Source organism: Perna viridis, chromosome 2, assembly GCF_037379345.1.
Source record: "Perna viridis isolate PV_CMFRI_1.1 ecotype Kerala chromosome 2, ASM3737934v1, whole genome shotgun sequence".
Taxonomy (NCBI): Eukaryota; Metazoa; Mollusca; class Bivalvia; order Mytilida; family Mytilidae; genus Perna; species Perna viridis.
In genome coordinates this window covers 22,530,060-22,552,386 of record NC_142446.1, presented here as the reverse complement: position 1 = coordinate 22,552,386, position 22,327 = coordinate 22,530,060, and the positions used below count along the sequence as shown (strand labels likewise).

General features: G+C 33.2%; 1 protein-coding gene across 1 annotated transcript in view; it reads left to right on the top strand.

Annotated features, from left to right (window-relative positions):
• Window positions 1–41: 41 nt before the first annotated feature.
• The window catches only part of LOC148624091 (dual E2 ubiquitin-conjugating enzyme/E3 ubiquitin-protein ligase BIRC6-like), a 64,781-nt gene continuing 42,495 nt past the window's right edge, over window positions 42–22,327 (top strand). The window contains exons 1-22 of the mRNA XM_088566586.1: window positions 42–371; window positions 634–815; window positions 3,401–3,535; window positions 4,738–4,988; window positions 5,323–5,451; window positions 6,687–6,760; window positions 7,344–7,393; window positions 9,586–9,681; window positions 10,485–10,591; window positions 11,528–11,628; window positions 11,993–13,228; window positions 13,504–13,701; window positions 13,872–14,091; window positions 14,430–14,916; window positions 15,961–16,184; window positions 16,431–16,604; window positions 17,330–17,455; window positions 17,692–17,946; window positions 18,136–18,808; window positions 19,111–19,237; window positions 20,377–20,591; window positions 20,850–21,664. Coding sequence (XP_088422712.1) covers window positions 191–371; window positions 634–815; window positions 3,401–3,535; window positions 4,738–4,988; window positions 5,323–5,451; window positions 6,687–6,760; window positions 7,344–7,393; window positions 9,586–9,681; window positions 10,485–10,591; window positions 11,528–11,628; window positions 11,993–13,228; window positions 13,504–13,701; window positions 13,872–14,091; window positions 14,430–14,916; window positions 15,961–16,184; window positions 16,431–16,604; window positions 17,330–17,455; window positions 17,692–17,946; window positions 18,136–18,808; window positions 19,111–19,237; window positions 20,377–20,591; window positions 20,850–21,664 — 6,056 coding nt within the window. The 5' untranslated portion in view covers window positions 42–190. The remainder of the gene's footprint in view (window positions 372–633; window positions 816–3,400; window positions 3,536–4,737; window positions 4,989–5,322; window positions 5,452–6,686; window positions 6,761–7,343; window positions 7,394–9,585; window positions 9,682–10,484; window positions 10,592–11,527; window positions 11,629–11,992; window positions 13,229–13,503; window positions 13,702–13,871; window positions 14,092–14,429; window positions 14,917–15,960; window positions 16,185–16,430; window positions 16,605–17,329; window positions 17,456–17,691; window positions 17,947–18,135; window positions 18,809–19,110; window positions 19,238–20,376; window positions 20,592–20,849; window positions 21,665–22,327) is intronic.

Here is a 22,327-nt window from a genome sequence, read left to right as displayed (position 1 = left end):
GGTCACGTGATAACTCATTACGTTTAAGGCTATTTTTACATAGAGGAAATAATATATAATTTTACTTGATCATCTTAATTCACCAACGCATATCGCACATTTATGAGTGGTATCTGATTTTGCGAAAAGTGCTAGATCACAGCGATAGAGGTCGGAATGATGTCATGAACGAGAATTCACGTTAGAGAACATGGCGGCCACTGAAAAACAGTGGTTTGTTGGTGAAGATGGATGTATATCTGTTGGAGAGCCAACAAGAAGTGTAACATACCATTCCGCCTTGAATTCGATCATTGTGTCAACACAAAACCCATCTGTGAAGATCTATGATGTGGCGTCGGGCGTTATTCTCCAAAAATCAGACTTGTCGGGTACAGCCCTGTTCTTCTATTTTCCTTTACTTGATAATATACTCATAAAATGCTGTTGATCCAAGTTACTTATACTTCTGTTTCTCGCACCCCGAATCATTTTGGGTAAAAGTGATCATGTGCTACTGGCTTGAAATTACTAATGCCAATAGGCCATAGTGCTCTTATAAGTTGTATGCACTAGCACTAACTTAGTAGATAGTTCCCACATCCTTTTATATTCTTCATATATATTGACTTAGCTGTCATTTTCTCTTTGCAGCCAGTGGATCTGAAGCCGTTAGATGTATTTATTTACCAGAAAGCGGAAGAATTGTCTTTGCCGATGAAGTGTGTATTGGTGTCCGAAGTGACTTGAAGGGAATGTTATTGTTAGATACTGCACTTCAGTCACCAGTGAAGAAAAATGATGAAAAAGTTAAAATAGAAATTCCATTGGCAGAGGTATATTAAAAATGCTGTTCCCTAAAATCTGTCCTTTTGAATGTACAATTTCATGGGCTTTGCTTGGCTCTAAAAAGTACCAAGTCACGTGGTCTGAGGCTTTTTTTGCTTTATAGATTCTTTTTTGTGTATAATACTTTAATATTTATTTGATTATTGATCATGTTCAGAACTTCAACTTTTTTTTCTTTACAGTAAAGAGGGGGCATGTTTGCAAAAAAGAGTTAATGGGAGTTACCTCATTTACCTGAATAGAAAGTACACTATTGAATTTAATACATCAATTATCATTTATTGTCTATGGTTCATATTGTACTTCCTATAACCCTGCCTTTATAGCAATTATTATGAGACGTTACAAAAATTGTATTGTGGTGTTGTTCTTTTGTTGTCGTCAAGAGTCTGTAGACATTTATATTCCCAGACAATAACTTGAGTGTGATTGTATGGATCTATATGAATTTATACCACATGGTTCCATATTATAAAAAAGGCTGGGACTGACCAGACCTGGCAAAATCATTTTTCAACCTGTCGGACATTTAGTCCAGCAACCTAACAAAATCTGCTGGAAGAACAATTATCTGCCAGACAAAAAAAAAAGAATTTTGCATTTCGTTTTTACTTGATTCGGATGCCATCTTTAAATGGAAGTTCTGGTGGAGGTGTGTCTAATAAAATAAACCACAACGGACATCTGGTCCGGAAATCACGCAAATTTTATTGGACAGGCGTCTAAAAGTACTGGTCATGTCAGATGGTCCAACGAATGTCGCCATGACTGATTGACTTTAACTGTAAGGGACCAGAAACCAGCATTTTCATGATGGCTAGACTATAACTTGACTAGAAGTGGTAAGATCTTTTATGAATTATTCCACAGGCGTCACTGCACAAGAAGAAGTCTGATTTATTTTCGGGGTTGTATCTTGAATCTAGCAAAGCATTTTTATTTTTTTTTTAAATGTCTGCAAAAAAATTGCAGCCGTAAATTGATATGGTGCTGTTGTAGTCTTCCATAGACATTTGGTTTTCGTGCAATAACTAAAGTATTGGTTGATCTTTTTAAATTTTACAACAAGGTTCAAAACCACAAAAAGAAGGTTGGTATTGATTTTGAGGATTATGGCTCCAAGCATTTTAGAATTGGGGGCCTAAAACAAGTATTTGTTGGAAATTATGTTTATTGCTGTTTTGTTAAACTATATCATATCGTCTTGATCTTGCTATACAATAATTTTTAATCTCATACTAGTCGAGTGAGAATGAAAATTATTGCTAGTTTCTATGTCCTCACGTGACATACAAGCAACAGCATAGGAATATTGGACAAGCCAAGTAACCGTCTGATTATTTACTGCATGTGAAATAATAGCTAATTTGTGGCAATATTTTCTAGTCTACAATGGAAAATGATTAAGTACAGTAACTTACCTGATTAGAAAGAATAAATCTCAAAATTATTCCACAAATTTTAAACACAACCATCATAGTTAATAGATTTTTTTTCAAATAATGTGTATCACAGCTGCACAACATACGTGACGTCACGTAGCTCGTCGCCAAAAAATAGTCCTGAAAGGAAATTTTGCAGCGCTTGTAAAACTTACATATTTAGGTCAGGAAAACTGAAAAAAAAGAAAATTAATACCTTACAATTTAGCAAAACAGCGATAAACAGATTATTAAATTTTTTTTTCAACTCGCGGGAGTTTCTCATGCTCGTCAGCATGAGAAACTCCCTCTTGTTGAAAAAATATTAAATAATCTAATAATATAACTCAAAAGAATATCAATTTCTATGGAATTGTTGCACAATATTTTATACCAAAATGATCACACTTGGATTGATTTTTGGGTTTAAGACTAACTTTTCAGAAATTAGGTCCAAAAAGGCCCTGAAACATTCATTTTCCTGATGTCTAGACAATGATTTGACTCTTAGTAAATTAATCCTTTTCGAAATTGTTTTACAAGGTGCCTGACCACAAAAGGAAGACTGGGATTTATTTTTTGGTGTTGTGACTTGAGCCAAGTAAGAATAAGCACAAGGGGTCAGAAGCAAATTTTTTTTTCAGATTTTTAAAGGGTAGCATGTTTATTTCTGGTCTGATTTTTAAAATTTTGTTATTATATTCCTCATGAAAATCCCTGCCAGCCATTGAAACCAAACTTGATATGAATGTTTCTTTGGATATCCTGCATAGAACTGTTTTGGGGATTTTTGATCCGTCGAAAGATATGGCCACTGTTACTATAAATAGAACATAGGGGTCAGACAGTAGTTTTTTGCATATATCTCCAAACCCATTAGGTTTAACCAAACTCAAAATCAGTAAATCAGAGGTACAAAGTGATCCATGAATGCCTTTATACTTAAAAATTGAATTTCAAAATATTATGCAATATTGTGTCCAAAAGAGTTGTTGAGTTCATAAGTCCTATGTTTACTGTCTCAAGTGAACAAAGTTGAGCTGGCTGTTGTTGTATCATACTGTGCTCGGCGATGCTTTTTATTTTATTTTATAACATGGTAGCATATGATTAACAACCCTCTTTTTTCTTTAAATTAATCTATTTTACAGGCATCACATTTGCTGAAGTCCTTGACTTGTGCTGAGCTACCAGGTGTTGACCATGTAGATGAGGTAGTTAAAGAGTTAGAAAAAGGCATAGAGGTGTCTCAAGAGGCTACAAAAGGTAGTCTTAAGGTTTCCAAGGTAGGTCAGGTTATATCAAATATTAATTTAATAAAAGTGCACTGAGCTATCATGAAGGGGAGATGGGTTTGCACTTATCTGTCAGCTTGTCAGTTACTTTTTTAGCTGACCTGGTCTAAGGCATTTGGCATCTATCATCATGAACAATTTTTCAAGAATCTCCTCTGACACTACTTTACCCATTGAAACCAAAATTGATGCGAATGTTTCTTTAGATATCCTGCATAGAACTCTCGTTGGGATTTTTGATCTGTCAAAAGATATGGCCGCAGTTACTAGAAATAGAATATAGGGGTCAGACAAAAGTTTTTTTGCATATATCTCCAAAACCATTGATTTCGTGTTCATTTTATCACCCCTTTTCATGTTCATCGCCTGAATATAGCTGAAATATTGCTGCTCGGGCGTTAAACCCGAACAATCAATCAACAATCAATCAATCCAAAACCATTGATGTGGGGATTTTTGATTCCTTGAAAAACATGGCCAGCATTACTAAAAATAGAACATAGAGTTCAGACAGTAGTTTTTCCATATATCTCACAAACTGTTAGGTTTAGCCAAATATTAACATGGGTTAAAGTTTTCAGCATGGTGCGATCTATCTGTTAATCTGTTAAGCCCTGTTGGAGTTATTGCCCTTTTTCAACTCTTTTTAATGTTATTTCTTTCAAAAATTTTCTCCTCTGACATTACATGACCAATTTGAAATAAACTTAGTGTGTATATTCCTTTGGGTATCCTGCATAGAATTGATGTGGGGATTTTTGATTCATCGAAAAACATGGCTAGCGTTACTAAAAATAGAACAGAGGTCAGACAGTAGTTTTTCCATATACATTGTATCTCCAAAACCGTTATGTTTAGCCAAATTCTTTTGACTGCTTAAATGACCATTATTAAGTCTGTGGGATCAATGTTTTCATTCTCCTTTTTTTTTTCTACAGTTTTCAGCCAATATCTTGAAAACTATGATAGAAAGAAAGAAACTTCCAATTGCTTAAATGATCCTTATGACAAGTCCTACCAAAGTCTTCTTGAGTCAAAATTTGGACGGCTCCTTGTTAAATTTATTTTCCTGGTAAGGCAAAAATTAACCAGGTGAGCAATTCATTCTCTTGGGAGCCTTTTGTTTTAAGAAGACACAAAATTAGCCAAGCTTATATTTTGTATGACCAAATAATTTATTATTTTTTATTCAGTGGGCCACTGTCTGTATAGAAATTCAGCATGGCATATTGAAAGATGTTTGTTCCGACCTTGTGACAGAGATGAAGAAGCTAAGTCTGTACAATCCCGGTCTGTCAGCGGCATCAGCAGTTAATGATAGATTGTCATACCTTATTCAAAATCCAATATCAGAATCTAGTAATACCACTGTAGAAAGACAAATGATGTACAGTGAAGCAGCCAGAAGAGAAACATTTAGGAAGTGGCCTCACATGAATTACAAGTAGGAATCATTTACTGTGGAATAATATAATCATAATCATTGATATTGATGATTGCATTAGTTCTTTTGTACATTAAAAAAAAACAATAACCCATGTTAATTATTGATACTATACTAATGTATGAAATTGATGTAATGCATAAATTTTTCAAATGTGCCATCAAGTTTTTACTCTCTTTTTTATGAATTTTTGACTGAATCTGAGTAACAAGAAGTTTTTTTTTTGTGAGTGCATAGTGGAACAATCAGAAGCACCCAGTGAAATTGTACACCAAAATTGTAACAAAATTATAAAAAAATATTTCTTAAAACTACTGTTTATTTTTATTTACAGGTGGGCCCTTCCAGATCCAATGTCACAGGCTGGGTTTTATCATCAGCCAAACTCAGTTGGAGATGACAGAGCAATGTGTTTTACCTGTAATGTGTGTCTGGTGTGCTGGGAACCAACAGATGAACCTTGGTAAAGTTTCATTGAAAAAACTTTTAGATGAAATTTGCCCCATGAAATGAAAACATATAAAATATTACGTGAAGAGTCTTGACAGTACAAATCTGAAAAGATTGTTACAGTCTTATGTTTTTGTGTAATATATAATAATAGTTACTTTCAATTTTGATACTGACAATATCATGTGTAATATCGCACCAAGCACATCTGCGTGAGTAGATGTTTTATATGATATTGTTAGTATCAAAATTGGAAGTAGCTACTATTCTGATTATCAATAATACATTTTTTGCATTTTTTTTGCAAAACTTTTGAATGCCTTCATAGACTTTCATCCAAACTTTAATACACAGTTGAAAGTTATGCAGTAAACGGGATAGTACAAAATTTTGGCTTTCCATCACTGTCCCAAATTGCTTTCTGGGGCATATCTTGTGGTAATAAACTTTTCTCTTCATATATATTTTTGTTGCGAGACCTAGACCAGTAGCACTGTTCTTTGGATTACTTTTTTCACACCCAAAAAAATAGTGGTGAGACTGTTTGCTAATTCCTGACATCACTTTCATTTAAAACTCAAAAAAAGATCTAATGTCATCACTGTCACTCCCAATGTTTTGAGTGATATTTCTGAATATCTTGTCCTGTAAGAAAGATAGAGAAATATCTCAACAAGATCAAATGTAAAAATTACAGGTTACTGATAAATCTTGATGTCAACTTGTGTGAAAAAAATTTATTGTTGGATAATGGAATAATGATGTAGGCGTTGGAAGTGTTGTCATTGGGGTCAGTAGAAAATTTGGTTTTAAGGCAATAAGTTGAGTGTAAGTGTATGGATCTTAAAAATTATACCATGAAGGGGGAGGCTTGAATTGATTTTGGGGGTAGTGATTTTAATATTTAGAAAAAAGGGATAAAAAAAGCAGAAGCGTCAATTTTGGTTGAAATCATAACTTGTGTCAAACATTTATTCACAATCCAAATTCAAGCTTTTCATGCTTGAATAGTTGATTATGCTTGCCCATTGACTGATCATGGTTTGACCTCATTTTGGCATCTAACTGCACACTGCAAAGCATTTTGTTAAAGTTTGAAAGGAGAGACATGTAGCAAGTCTATAATACCAAAGGCGGAGAAAATGCCTGTGAAACAAATGAAAATAAAACCAGTAGATCAGCATATAATGTTTTAAAATCAAAATTTGTTACGACATTGTTTGTTACCTTGCATTTTTACTTTTACAGGTCTGAGCATGAGAGGCATTCTCCAGCATGTCCTTTTGTAAAGGGAGAGTATACACATAATGTCCCTTTATGTGGTAAGTAACAGTGGCACAGCTGTGTAGGAATATATAAGTATAAGACTTGCAATTTTTCATTTTCAGTCTCAAAGAAAGAAAGAACAGTTACGGCGATAAAAATGAATCATATCTAGGTTATCAGATGATCCGCTTTTCATAGTAGAAAATTATTCCATTATACAGATGAATTTTAAAATTGTTTTCATACATTTGTATAGAAAATCCCAATTGTAGTCAAAATAACACTTGCTGGAAAGATAGACAACTCTGCTTAAAAGGTGAATTAAGGCTACTTTCTGTATGCCACAATTAGAGAATACAATATGTTAAAATGTGTTGTGAAAGTTAAAAACCATATCCAGGGTTTTAACCTCAAATTTTGACTTTGTAGCCTACTGCGTAAATTTTGGTAGCCAATATGTATATTTCCTTAGAATCACTGTAGAAATTTTAGGGGCCATTAACGAGTGGGTCCCTGCCAATTTCAAACCCTGATATTTATGATCAGCATACCACATCAAAGTATTGATACAAATATTTAGGACATAAACATATATTTTTATTTCTACCTTGGCTTGAGGTTAATTTCACTGTATTTCAGTCACCTATGCATCACAACCTGCAAAGAGGCATGGTGACAAGAAAGATAAGGTAAAAGCTATTTATAGTATTTTTATACTCCTTGAAACTATGGTGAACAGTTTGGAATAATTGATATTGTTTAATGATATTGCACTGTTGTCTGTGTTTGTGTTGTGGTCCATTGACATTCAGTTTCTAGTGCTATAACTTGAATAGTGGTTGGCAGAACTTGATGAAATTTTATAACGGAAATTAATACTTCCCCCAAAAGAAATGTTGGTGTGATGAAATTTATATTGATAATCGATTACTGTCGATTACTGAAAAAAATTCAATTACTTGCAATTGATTTCAATTACCCCATGTCTTGTCAAATCACATGCTGTGTTAAACATTAAAAAATCTTAATCAAAATTTAGAACTGTACAAAATTAGAATATTTTGTCTGTGCTCGTCTAAACTGTTCAGGGTTCAACATCTGCAAGATTTGAAAATTTAACACGAATGGATATGGTATGTGTATAAGACAACAATGGCATACACATATACTGTACATTTTAAAATTTTCAAAATTTTTCCCTTTGTGTTTTTTAGTTCACCTGACTGAAAGGCCATTTGAACTATTGCCATCACTATGCGTCTGTTGTCCTTTAGTTTTTAAAACTTTTTCAAACATATTCTCCTCTGAAACTACTCAACAGATTATAACCAATCTTTGCATGAATGTTCCTTAGGGTATTTTTAATAATCTGTGTATGGGTTTTTTGATCTGGCAAAAAATATGGCTACTAGTAATAAATATAGACCTTAGGGATCAAAATTGTTCAGTATAATGGGATTGACCTATCCCAATATTGTAGAAAGTGACAAATGAATGAGTTGTGGGTACTGAAATTGATTTTTTTCCCCGAATTTTACATTATTAACTTTGAAAATCATTTCCTCTGAATTTATGGGATGGATTGAAACAAAACTTAGGATGAATGTTATGTAGAACACCTTTAACATTCTATGTGTAGGGATTTTTATCTTAAGAAAAACATGACTGCTGTTTCTAAAATTAGTCTGTAGTGGTCAAGCTGCAGAATTTTACAAATAACTCTAAAACTGGCTGGGTAAAATTGTTCAGCATGATGGGATGTACCTATGCCAGAATTTTCAGAAAGATCTGTTGACAAATGGATGAGTTATGGGTCCTGAAATGGCTTTTTTTCCTGAATTTGATATTTCCGACTTCGAAAAATCTTCTCTAAAACTACTGGATGGAGTAAAACAAAAATTAGCATGCATTTTATGTAGAAGGTCCTAAATAATCTGTTAGTGAGAATTTTTGATCTTGCTAAAGACATAGCCACATTTACTTAAAGACCAAAAAATACATTTTTGTCTTTGAAAATCTCCCATGACTACTATTGTGATGGATTGTAAACATGGCATTAATGTTTGTTAGGATATCCTTAACAATTTTTTATTTTTCAAAAACATGACCATCACTATTAATAATTGAATATTTGTTGAAATGAATAGTAAACCAATAGGTTTAGCCAAATTTTCACAGGGGAAAAATTGATAACATGGTGAGATAGACCTATTTCCAAATTTTCATTAAGATCTGTTCATCATTGTGGGAGTTATTGCCATTGAAGAAACTTAAAATGACGGAGAGATTGGATAACTAAGATACTTTCTCTTGATTAAATACTTGTTGTGATAACAGTATGGCAAGGTCAAGAGTTCAGCTTTAGAAAGCTAAAAAAGACTATTTTTGACCAGGTGAGCAATTCAGGCTCTCTAAAGCTTCTAGTCTTTTTTGTTGAAAGGGTATGTAAGATAAAGGGCGTGTTTGCCATTAATATCAAGGTTATTTAATTTGACCAAAACATGTTTCTGAGTACTATTTAATGTTAGTATATGGAGAATATCATGACTTCTTGGTGAGAATGTTTTCTATAGCGGAGTATTTTACTGTAGAAAATAGTAAATTTGTTATATTTGTTATGTCACAACCTTTAAATTCTGATGTCACTGCATGTAATAAGAATGAATTCTGTTTTTTTTTTTTTTAAATTATATCATTGATAATTTACTGGTGAAAATAATGACCTTATCTTCATTTGAATGTATGGCTAAATTTGGGGTGAGGGGGGAGAAGAAAACTTCGGGAAGTGACATAAAAACCAATTATTTAATTATGTAAAACAATTTTAATCCCTGACTTTTCTGTTATCATAATTTAATTTACTATTTTGACTTGTTTTAAGATTGAGTGTGTAAGCAGTACAACATCTGATGATTATGTTGCTACATCAACCTTACATGGTAACATTATTGTTTGGAATGCACGCCATATAATGAAGGTTATTATCAAACTACTTTAAACATATTGTTATATAAATATATATTTTTCTGGATAAGATGTATAACAGTATACTAGTGTCAGTCTTACTGACATTCACACTTTGCACAGTAATCAAAAATGCTATGCAAATTAGGTTATTTGTTTCTCTCCCTTTAACATTTATGAATTTATGTATAGTTTTTGAATTATGGGACTTGGAATGATTTTCTGTTTTTGGACTTCAGTGTCAATGAAACTTAGGTGAATTGGTTATTTATATCAATGTAAGCTTCGATAAGGACTTGTTTATAAATTTCTTATTTTACAATTTAGAGTTAGGGGACTTTATTCATAAAAAACAGGAGTTTAATGGTTTTATTCACTTAATAAAAATAGTTCATGAAGCTTTGAAAAGTTTGCCATGTCTTTGTGAATTTGTTATTTCCTATAATTTAGGCTTTTGATATTTTTGCCCAGGTTGCACTTTTGCAAAACAGCTTAAAGAATGGTTAATGTCGGGCGGGTGGGGAAAACATTTTTAATAATACCCTTCAGAAAAAATAAAGGTGGGAACACCGAAGAGACAACAGACAAGTCTCAGAGAGCTGAGCAATCACTTATACACTTGGCAATATGTAGCATGCATTTTTCTATGAAGTAAAAAGCCGACTTTGCTAGATTAATTTTTACATGAATGCAAAAAAATTGCGTCAAATTTTGGTATGGTACTGTTGTCTTCGTTATCTGTAGACACTTGGTTTTCATGCTATAATTTGAGTATTGGTTGATAATCATAAAATTGTATTGAAATTTGTTTTGTAGAGATACTGCCAGTTTAATATTGATCCAACAGATATTTACAGTGCTATCTCAATGAAAACAGGTGTACAGATTGACACTGGAGTGATATCCCCTGAAGGAGCTGAAGGGTATGTGCCAATATTACTAGAGTATTAATTTAGGCTTTAGATGGAGCTATTTGTATTGAACCTGTTGTAAAAGTCACACATTTAAAACTGGCCAGCCTCAGTTGAAATTCATGTATTGAGATTTTTAAATACTTTGATTGGAAGGGTTTAAATGCTCATGAAAAATAAAAGTGACTCACATGATTTACTTTGTCGAAGCACATTTCATTTACCAGTTATAACACTCAATAACAACTTCATTGATGATGCATACCACAAGATATGGATGTTATCTTAACCAGTGAGGATGTCCAAGGACTCCTCCTGAAAAACTGAAAAGGCTTACTACATTTTGAACACAGCCTTGAACTTTTTTATTATTTAAAAATAAGTGTCTAATTTCATAGCCCTGTTTTCATGTATGTTTATCTTAAAAATTAATAGATAAAAAAACAGAAACACCTGTTCTGCCCCAGTGTAAAAAGAAAAAAAAATAATTGTTTCTAAATTATGTCCTTCACATTAGAATGATTTTGAGCCTTTATGTTTCATACCCATATATATGAAGAACATCTTCAGAGCTTTTTTTCCTAGAATTAATAAGGAAGAGTTGATTGCTGATGCTTACAATTCTTCTTAAATTTTCATAAGATGATATTGATGGTTGTTCCCACCACCAGCTTGGCAACTTGATGGAAGGAGCTGACTAATAATTTTTATGAGAGTTATTGCTCTTTCAACTTAGAAAATGTTGCTAAATTATTTTTGTCAGTAAGACATTTTAAGCTCTCTCATGCCTTTATGTCCAGTCATTTTAATAGAACACCACAGGGGTATTGGAAAAATGTTCTTTTATGTGTTTTTTGTTTTGTGTTTGTTTGTTTGTTTTTTTTTTATTTTTGTTTTCTTTTTTGGGTGGGGGTATTGACAGATTCACAAACTTAGCATGTATTGTAGGTTAGCTGAGGATGAGACAGATGCCATGCCTTGTGAAATACCAAGTGAAAGTGATGCGACAGAAATGTATGAAATACCAATACACAGTGGTGAAAAAGCAGGTATTTATAGTAGAAGGCTTGTTTTATATTTTAAGATTAATTTTTTATATTAATCTGAGAGGCCGTATGTAAATTTTTGAAATGATTGATAAGCTTTTCTGTCAAAGACAAAATCTTGAATAATCTGACAGTGTTTGATATTTTTCATGAAACAATAAAGAGGTCATTTAAGATATAGTTGCGCAAATTCCATTCATGGAGCAGTTAATCAGTATATTTTACATTTCCTCTTGTCCCAGTGGTGTACAATTAGGAGAATTTCACTGTATTTTACATTGTATGCTTTTATATACAGCATGATTTTCTTTCAACATCATTCAGGTTTTAGACAAGTTACCATTGCATTGATTGAAATTTATTTCAGTTGAACCCACGAAGACCCAGTCAAGACCATGTGAAGATGTTAGGGTTAAATCATTGTGTGTTGTTAGGAAACCATTTGATGAAAAAGCAGCAGCAGAGAAATGTAGCTCTTCAAAATCCAGCAAAAGAATTCGAAGTCCACAGCCTACATTAATATGTGGTGCATCATTAAGGTGCCAAAAGTTGTCTCCCTTGCAAGAAGGTAATGGATCACTTGAACCAACAGACAATAAAACTGAAGAGGTTCAAATAATGAACCAGGTTAATGAGGTTGTTAGTTGTGATTCAAGTCCTAGGATAATTGAGAACGAAAATGGTATAGAAGGATTGGAAGAGCACCTTGTGAACACGTCTTCATTCATACCACACTTACTAGTTTTAGCTGTGAAGGACACAAAACGGAGATCAGTAAAATCGAAAGAGAAACGAATTGTTCACCGAGTCAGTACGTTATCAAACAATAATGTTCCAAGTTTAGGTTCTCTTACAATGAATCATGACTTTGGATTATTAGATCCCATGTTTGAAGATCCTGATGTTCAGATTGTAGGTGTGACACCTGGTCCCTCAGTTAGTACTCCTGGTGAGGAACACACTATTTCTAAATCGGTTTCTGATGCAGAATTGTCAAAAAGTGAAACAAAGCTTACAACAAGTCTTAGTGAGAGTGCAATCAGTAACAGTTCTTCAAGTAAACCATCTACTAAAGTGAAAGCAGGAACCATCCTGCAATATATAGAACTTCCAAAAGATTTACAGAGGGGTGATTTAGAAGTTGGTTTTATAGTTCCTACTCTAGATAAACAGCATGTGATAGTAATTGTCATTCCTAAAAAGCAATTTAAATCTGTGATATCGAACTGTGTGCCATGTGATGGTGTAACAGACCTACCACCAATAGGTGGAGCCATTCTGCTCTATCGTTATAAGTTTATTGAGGAGTATGCTGTGTTAGAGGAAAAGCCTGTTTTATTTAAGTCTATAGACAGAGTGGATGATGCATTGACAAGTGTTGTTGCTTTGCCATCTGATGTTTGTGACCCACAGGAAGAAGAAGATGATGGGCATTTACAAGTGCCAAATTCTTTGTACTCTAAGTCATGTGATGTTCAAGGATTAATAGTTGTAACTTTGGCTTGTGGCAAGTTCTGGTTGATGAATGTGTCAGATTTAGTTGTTTTGGCAGAAGTATGTCCACCTGAAAATGATAGATTTGTTTCAACTACTTATTGTTCAGGTAATACAGCTTATTGATTTGACCATTTTGTAAGTATATATTGAGGTAAAATGTTTCCTTAAACCATATTACTCATTCAAAAAATGGAAATGTATTCACAGTTGAAGCTTTGAGCATTTTAGGAAAAGACATATTTAACACATAGTTTGATAACCTGTTATCTACATTTGTCAGTCCCACTTTTTCTGGTATATGAACATAGATTAAAGATATTAGATATTTTAAAAAAAGGTAGATATGTAGATTAGAGTAAACTTTTGATTTTACCTTTTCAGGGATTGAACGGTTGTGTCTATGTACTGAGAATGGTAAGCTCCATTTTTACCAACTGTCTGAACAAAGCCCAGTTCAAATAGAACTTACAGCTGAATCACCTGATGGTATGTGTAATGGTGATCTCTGCCATGACCCAGAAGTTAATGAGGTCAAATCAGAAGCTTATGTCAAGGAGAAGAAGACAAAAAAACATATAGGTATGTTGTTAGATTTATGTTGAATTTTTCAGTCAGTATTTTAAAATGGAAAGGTTGTTGGGTAAAATTGAGAGAAAGCAGAAACATTTTTGAGACTTAGAGATTATGTTAATAAGTCTAATAGAAAAGTATATCACACCCCTACTCAATGTCATGTACATCTATTTCAGCATCCGATATTTTAGCTAAACAGCCATTAAGTGTAGAAAATTTAGTGGTATTACATAACCTAATACAGTTTGAGAATTTAATGCCAAGATTTACAGCCACTGTTCCTTCATGTTGGGCTGAGATACAGCAGGAACAACAACAGAGGCGACATCCACAACATTTACAACACCAAGGAGAGGCAACTCAACACACCAGGACCTGGAAGCTACAACCTGATAGGTATTTAAATACATGGAATACTTGGCTTGATTTGTACATGTAGTATAGGAGGGTCTTTATTCCTAGTCCTTTAGATTCTACAAATTAACAGTTGTAGGAATTTAGAGTAGCCCACTTAATTTGCCAAAGGTGACTTTTTGTTTGCTCTCAGTCTTTTAGGACTTAAGTCTGTTCCACACATTGTCAAGATCTTTTATAAATGACTGCAAACAAAGTGTAAATTGGAATTATGTGATTTTATGCTGGTTCTTAATTATAACCTTTACAATTTAGTTCTTCAAGTGCATACCATGATTATCTTGAAATTTTATCGTATTTTTTCCTTTTTTTTGTTTTAGTGGTACGTGGGATGAACACATCTTTGAAATAGTCCTGACCAAACCATGCTGTGTTGGACATGTTGATGTAAAATTCAATCTAAATCCACTATGTACAACATGTCCAGATATTCAAATAACATTGCTAAAACAGAATATTACTAGTATTGGCCGTCAGGCTAACTCTACTAGTGGAACTGACGTTGACCAAGTAGTAGACTTTGGTTTAAAGTCTGAAAGCAACCCCAGTAGTACAGCCAATTTGAAGAATGTAGAAAAGAGACAAGAATATGAAAATAGTGTTTTAGATCCACAATTTTTAGAAAGTCACAATGCAGAAATTTTGTGTGGTCCAGTTAACTTAAGCTCTTGTTTAGATTTATCTGGAACAGGAGGCCTTATTACATTAACAAGCCCTCAGTTAATGAGTTGTAAGCCCAAGGCATTTCTTGTACATCTGAAGGGATTTCCAAAAGCTGAAGAGACCAATGCAGCTGAACAATCTAAGGTATGTGATACTTCAGACAGTAAATTGATGGTGCTCATTTAATTTAGTTGAATTAGTTACAGTGAAATTATAATACATGTACAAGTACAAGACACAGACAAGTAGACAATTAAAACTTAATAATAAATATAGAATATACAGCATTCTGATTTTGATGGGGTCTTTATCAAGGTTTATGTCAGATGAACCCACTAGTTAAGGCCTAATTACTCTTCATTAATGAAATCCAGTCTTAAACAACAATATTTTATCTCTACTGATAATTTACCAATAAAAATGAAATCATAAATTTTTGCTTTCATTAAAGAATAGGTATTGATAAAGACAAACTTTTTTTTATCAATGGATGATTGTTTTTTTTAGATAAGGTCATTCAAAATTGTTATATGCGTCAACAGATGGTGTTTTAACCTTAACATCATTGTCAATTGCAGATCAAGGAAATTTTGCACAAATTACTAATAAGTTTAGCCATATGTTTAGCGGTAACTCTACTGTCTGCACCAAAAACTTTTTAAGCAACTAGTCGAAAGGTTAAGCATACTAAATCTTTCATTAGTCAGATAACTTTTTTGCTAGTCCAAAATATATTATAATATAACTCCAGAGGTTTATAGTTTTATTTATTCTACCCAACTATGCTTGTGAAAACTCAATGATTCATCATTATTTGTATACAAGAATGAATTGCTAATTACTATCAGTCCATCAAAGCTGAAATACATCATTAGAATAAAGGATGGGGTAATTTTTTTTCTACTAGTCCAATTGGACTGATGGCAAAAGAAAATTACTGGTCCAAATCAAAATCTACCTGTGGGGCATCAGACGTGTGGCCAAAGTTGCAGACTTATTCTATAGTGAATATTAGTATGTGATGTTCATTAACTACTTCCTGAATGATAGTGCAAGCCTAACAATTAACAAACAACATTTTCACAGGAAAAACATTATGGTCAGTTCAAATATTACAATTTTATATGTTAAGTTTTTTTTGTGCTTTAAACCTTAGATACTACTTATTTAATCCAATTTCATTCTCAGGAAAGTAAAAAGAAGTCCAGTTCACAGGTGTCTTCTCGTAAGATTAAGATACTAAAGAAAGCATTTGACAATGATTTGTTCATACCACCATCAACTGTGAAGGACTCCCTGCCTTCTTCTGTTCCAAGAATGAAGTATATTGATAACTTGAAGGGATGTGATTGGATTTCTGAAATCTCTGTTACAATCAGGAAGACTAAGAAAACTCAGCTTTGTAGGGAAAGGTGGGTAAATTGTGGGTATTAAACTGGTGTTAAAATTTTATAGGAATGCAGTATATAATTTTGTTGAAATCAATTAGGAAGCAGTTTTTAAGTAAAGCATTGGTAGTTTAGCCAGTTGTGAAGTAAAAATGGGGAAGAATTTAGTTCACTTAATTTGTTAACAATAGAATTGTTTGCAAATATGGTATAACTTGATAGTTTTAGTGAAACATGCGCTTAAAATACAAACTTTTTTGAAAATTTCAGAACACAGAGAATATCTATGGTTGACAACCAGAAGTTCCATGACAAGTTATTAGATGGTGTTAGCTTTACAGAAAAGTTTGTGTTCAATGGAGTCAGTGCTGATCATTGGCAGAATATGATATTAGATATCCTCCTGTGGATAACAGCTGTTCAGATGAATGATCCTGAGAAATGGTATATAGTTTAACAGCTTATTTCCTCCAATCGTTGTCTGTTATTTGAATGATTTGTAAAATTTAACGTTTTTGCTTAATTTTCTCACCTGGACCATATGTCCAGATGAGCTGATGCGATCTCTTAGTGTCTTTTGTTACCTGTGAACATTTTACATAAATCACCTCTGATACCGTAGATCTGGTGTAACTCAATTTTGTCACTTTCATCCTTTGAATATTGTTATCCTATAATTGTCAAAATTGACAATTTTTAGGCTTGACACATAACTCTAAAACAATTTCAGATTGATAGAAACTGTAATCAGTGAAACTGGACTGCAGTTGTTTCACTTGATCAAAGTTGTATAATCTCCTTTAATACACAATATTGCCTCTTATTATTATCAAAATTGACCACTCTCATACATTAACTCTTTGTTTACATCTTAATACAAATAACTGTTTTCTGGTAAATTGTGCAGAATTTTACAGTAGTAATTTTGCCAACTTTCAATTTTTTGCTGACCTTAAATCTTGTCTGTGAAATCTGAAACTATACGAAGGATATAAGTGGAGAATATTGTGGAAGTTCTAAAATAATTATGATCACTAATAAGAAAATTGACAAATATTTGTGTCAAAACAAAATTTTGGGACTAAGCGTCCAATGTTATGGGAATGTAAGCATGTTTTTTTTTTGTTTTTTTGTTCAGTGTCCCATCTACAATGTTGCTCATCTTTCAGCAATATTGGAAAGTCATTGTCGCTGACTATACAAAAAAGATTACCAGAACTTGTGCAAGCATGCTATATACAGGGATCCAGGACAACAGCCCATAAATGTTCAAGACTGGTTGCTTTTTGTATGGAGTAAGTTCAGTGTTCTTGAAATAAATAAGTTCAATTTAAAAATGTTAAGATTGTAATTTGCTCTTAACAAAAACAACAACATGTATTTTGATACCAAGATAGTTGTTTATCAAGATGTCTAAATTAACTATTTTTTAATACCTTCCATTTATGAATGTAATTCATTATTATGATTTGAGAATTTATTTACTTTGTTTTCTGTATTGTCAAATTTGTATTTTATATTCAATCCTCAGACATTGCAAGTTGTCACCAGATCAAGACCTGGCACCTGCCTTTAGTTTTAACCTGCTACAAGCTTTAATGGAGAACTTACAGTTGATTCCTAGTGCCCAGTCCTCTGGGGCAATTAGATGGTTCTTTACACTACTAAACAGAGTCAAATGTATGGATGTGGTTTCTGTGGCTTGGTCTTGTACTGATCTCCTGTTGCAGATGTCCAAACATTGTTATGAAAGAACTGCACCTCTTCATTCTTTACTGAAATCAAGGTTAGCTGCTTTTGTCATAGTTTAAAGTTAAAGCTGATTAATAAAATTAGTAATACAGCTACCTTACTTCTTGACCATGATAATTGATCAAGTAATGCTTTGCCATATTATGTAAAAAATAAATTAAACATATTAGAAACAATTAGATAAGTATGCCAACATGAAGAACTTACATTTGACTTTTCACAGGTATGGTATGTATGGTCAACCATTTGATAATGACTTATTTGACTCTGAGCTTCCAGTATCACTGAAGCAGTCTAACCCATCTTCAACATATGCCTCTGCTTTGAGTAACAACATGGGTAGTAGTGGTATAACAAATAGCAACACCAACTCTGCAGGTACCTACATTGAGGAAATAGATTTCTATGATCTGTTTAATCCACCATCTGACAAGTCATCTAAAGTTCAGTTAGAATATGCTAAGAGTAATGTTTTTGGAATGTTGGAAGTAGAGCCATTGCATTTTTCCTGTCATGCTACAAGTGATGGCACCAAGATGGAAAAGTTAGACCAACAAGGACATAGTTCAATGTCTAGCAATACGTCAAGCCTTGGAGGGACTATTAACTTTGGTGAATGGAACCCTATACCAACTGCTTCTGCTGGGACCTCAGCAAATTTATCTTCTCTTTCATCAAAAATGGCTGTGACCAAACAACACCTGCAGGAACTTAGCAACAAGACTTATCCAATGTTTAAACATAAGATAATGCACATTAAACAGATATTATCTGAGGTTGGGAAAAGTCTTCCAGCTGGAGAGAAGTATAACTCTGATCAGCTGCTACCTCCAACACCAAAATCTACCCCACAAGTGATCACACCTCCACTAACTCCACCCAATGAATACTTCCAGGTATGAGATATTTATTATATTGTGTATGCATTCATTAGATATTGTATTTCTAAACTTTCTTGTTATTAGATGTATTGATTGTTCTATACTTTCAATATTAAATTTTCTACTTGATTGAGATGTCAACTGATTCAGTTTTAAGGCATAAGACCTTCAATGCTAGTTGAATTATAATTACTGAATTCAGTTATTGCTCTTTGTTGGTAAGAAATATACATAAATATGCACATTGAACATGTCTTTCCTCAGGTCATTTAAGTGTTCACCTCATATAATCAGTAGTTAGTAAAATATGATTACAGAGCCAGTCATCATTGAATAAGACAGACAAACTTTTCCCATCCAAGTCCAACATAGGTATGCAGAATGCCCAGACATTGCTACAACAACCACCTTTACAAGCACTTGTCATAGAACGAATGCATTCAGGTATTATTACAAAAAAGGTAAAAATAGAAATATCCCTTGACAGATAACCAAATCTGCATATTGCTGTGTTTCAAGAGAATGCATTTTCTCCTTAAATCCTGCCTGAGTTAGATTACAGCAATTATTTTGCATGTTAATTCCTAATCGTACACAACTAATACACTTCAATGACTTACACTGACAAAGCATGGTCAACCAACAGGTCACAAAAAGTAATCCTTGAGAGTATAAGAATGATTGGGATTGAAATGATTGATTCACTTCATTTAGTGTGATGAAATGTTGTGAAAGAAATAGCTTTTATAAACATCAAAAAATTTGCGGTCATATATTGGTATTGGGCTTTTGTCGGGGGTTATGGCCCCAACTGTTTCCGAATTAGGGGCCAAAAAGAGGCCGTATACAGGCATTTAATTGAATGTAATTATAAGACTGCAACAAAAGCGTAGGAATATCTGTGATATTTTACCACAATCTTCTATACCACAATGGTCAGACTTGGATTTTGGAGTTTTTTGGTCCTTTTAGAATTTTTTTATTGGACTCCATATGAAAATCCAAGCCAAAATACTAGAGCTTTTGAGAAGTATGCTTAACAAATTAATCAAATCATTTACTGATAATGAGGTACAAAATGAATCATGAATGCACCAAGAAGTAGACTTTTATACTTAAATTGAATATCAAAGTATTAAGCAATATTGTCATGATTGTTTCCACATGGGGTGTTGTGTCCGTAATGAATTGTAAGTTCCCATAAGTTCAACTGGCGGCTGTCGTATCATGCTGGGCACGGTGAAGCTTTTTAATGAATACTAATTATCATTTTCTGTTTATTATTTCAAGAAAAAAATTGACTTTACTCTTAAGACTTGGGTTGAGAAAGAAGCTTTTTTTGAAGGATAAAATAGAATGAATATATATCTGTTCTATTGCCTATTTCTTAAAATACCACACAATATCCTGCATTTTTGGCAAGATTGTTTTCTCTAGACCCCTTAGGCAGTTTTACTGGGTGGAAAAAAATATATTTACAAGTATGATTTACTCCAAAATGAATTGATTATTGCCATTGACTTCGGAGAAAAGCTGCTCTGACCTCATGTCTAAGTTATGAACTCATCTTCTGCTATTTTTAGGAGCAAGAAGATTTGTGATTCTAGATTTTGGCAAGCCTATAGTATTGACAGATGTAGTGATACCAGCCTGTACAGACTTAGCTTCTCTATCTATAGATGTCTGGGTTCAGGGAGAAGAGATAGATGGACAGAGATTTGTTGTTGCTACCGACATTGGAACAAAGTCTCTGATAATGAATGACATTGCTCCTACCCTGGTCTGCAGATATTTGAAGGTTTGTCAATACATTCAATTATTTTGACCACACTTTCTAGATATTTCTTGTAGTTTTGCTTGAGCTGATTATGAATTGCTGGTCAGGAACTAGAAGTTAGAAGCACTGTATAGTTATAATATATAATTCTAGAAGGTAATGAAGTTTGAACAGTTTTAATTTTTGCAGATTAAATCATTTAAAATTTTTAATTCCAGTTCATTTTTTCTTCTTTCATTAGAGATGATATAAGATTTTCTTACAAAACATTTTTTTTAGATAACAACAATTGGAAGGTATGGAAGTGGTTCAGCCAGATCAAAGATTCCTATTGGTTCATTCTATGGACATGGTTACATCTTACCATGGGAGTGGAACAGTTATATGGAACAACGGACGTCATCTAGTCTATCCACATGTAGTAGCTGTAGTAGCAGTAATACAAGTCAGGTGGAATTGACAACTCAAAGTCAACTGTTAGCTCAGTTAGATGTTTATGTATCGTTGTTAGAGGATATTCAGTGTCGTTACAGTTTGGTTAGAACTCGGTTAGAAAATCTCTTACGATCTGTTGACAGCCAGCATTATGCTAGTTCTCATATTCAGTATTTCTTGAAGAAGAATAGAAAGAACAATGATGAAGATAACAAGATTCTTCAGGCATACAATGACTGTCTTCAGCTTCAGTTACAACAAAACTTGGCTCAGCGGGTAATTGACAGGCTTCAGTCTGCTATTGGTGTGAAAATGCCTAAACTGGACTATGGAGCAAGCCTAGCTGTTAGATTAAGGCATGCTTGTACTGACAAATTGCGGTTTTTAAAGGAACGTTTGCTTGACACACTGCTGAGCATGACAACTTGTACTCCAAGCATCCCTCTACCTCCTCAGTCACTATACACTATTCTGTCTCCTCAGACTGCTCAGATATTGTTCAAACATTTATGTGTTCATGGAAATAAAAAGACTCAGATCAGTGCTGGTGTGTTGCTGATGAGGGTATGTGGGACTCAACCATGGTGGGGAAACTTTTTTGGTAATGTGCTTCAGGAATTTTTTCATTCAGAGAATGTACAGATCTTTCCACAAGATAGGTGAGTCTATTTTTAATCAAATAAAGTTTATGCTGACATAACCAAAGCAAGACAATCTTTTTTCAAGACAATATTTTTCATTTAATAAAATTCAGCTCCTTAGGTTTGAAATAATATGAAGCTGCTACTCTATTTGTATTTTTGACCTATCTTACCAACACAGATAATTATGCTAACCCATTTTTTCAACACAAGTATTATTTACTTTTTATCAAAAAAAATATTAGCCTTTCATTGAAAAAAATCTGGTTTTTGTAGTATAAATGCAATCAGACTAAGAGCACTTAAAGCTGCTGTATGTGCCATGGATGATTTATGTGGCCATTAGAAATGAGTTGCTATAACCACTTTGGTGAAAAAAATACAACAAATCATAGATACTAATCTAATCATCATTTTAGACATTCATTTAAAAAAAATGTTTGTAGGTGACAAGACTTACATTCAACAAGATGCAAATAATAGTTAAAGTTTAACATATTGTTATATTGAATACTTTTGGTTATTTCTTGATTTTTTTTTATTGATTAAACTTTTATATCGATTGTTTTCTGCCTGATTCATGGAGTACAGGGACAGTTTTTAAAAAATGAAGCCAAACACTGAAATAGGAAATGATATTTTGATTCTGTATTTGTTTTCACTCGAATTAATTTTGTTGTC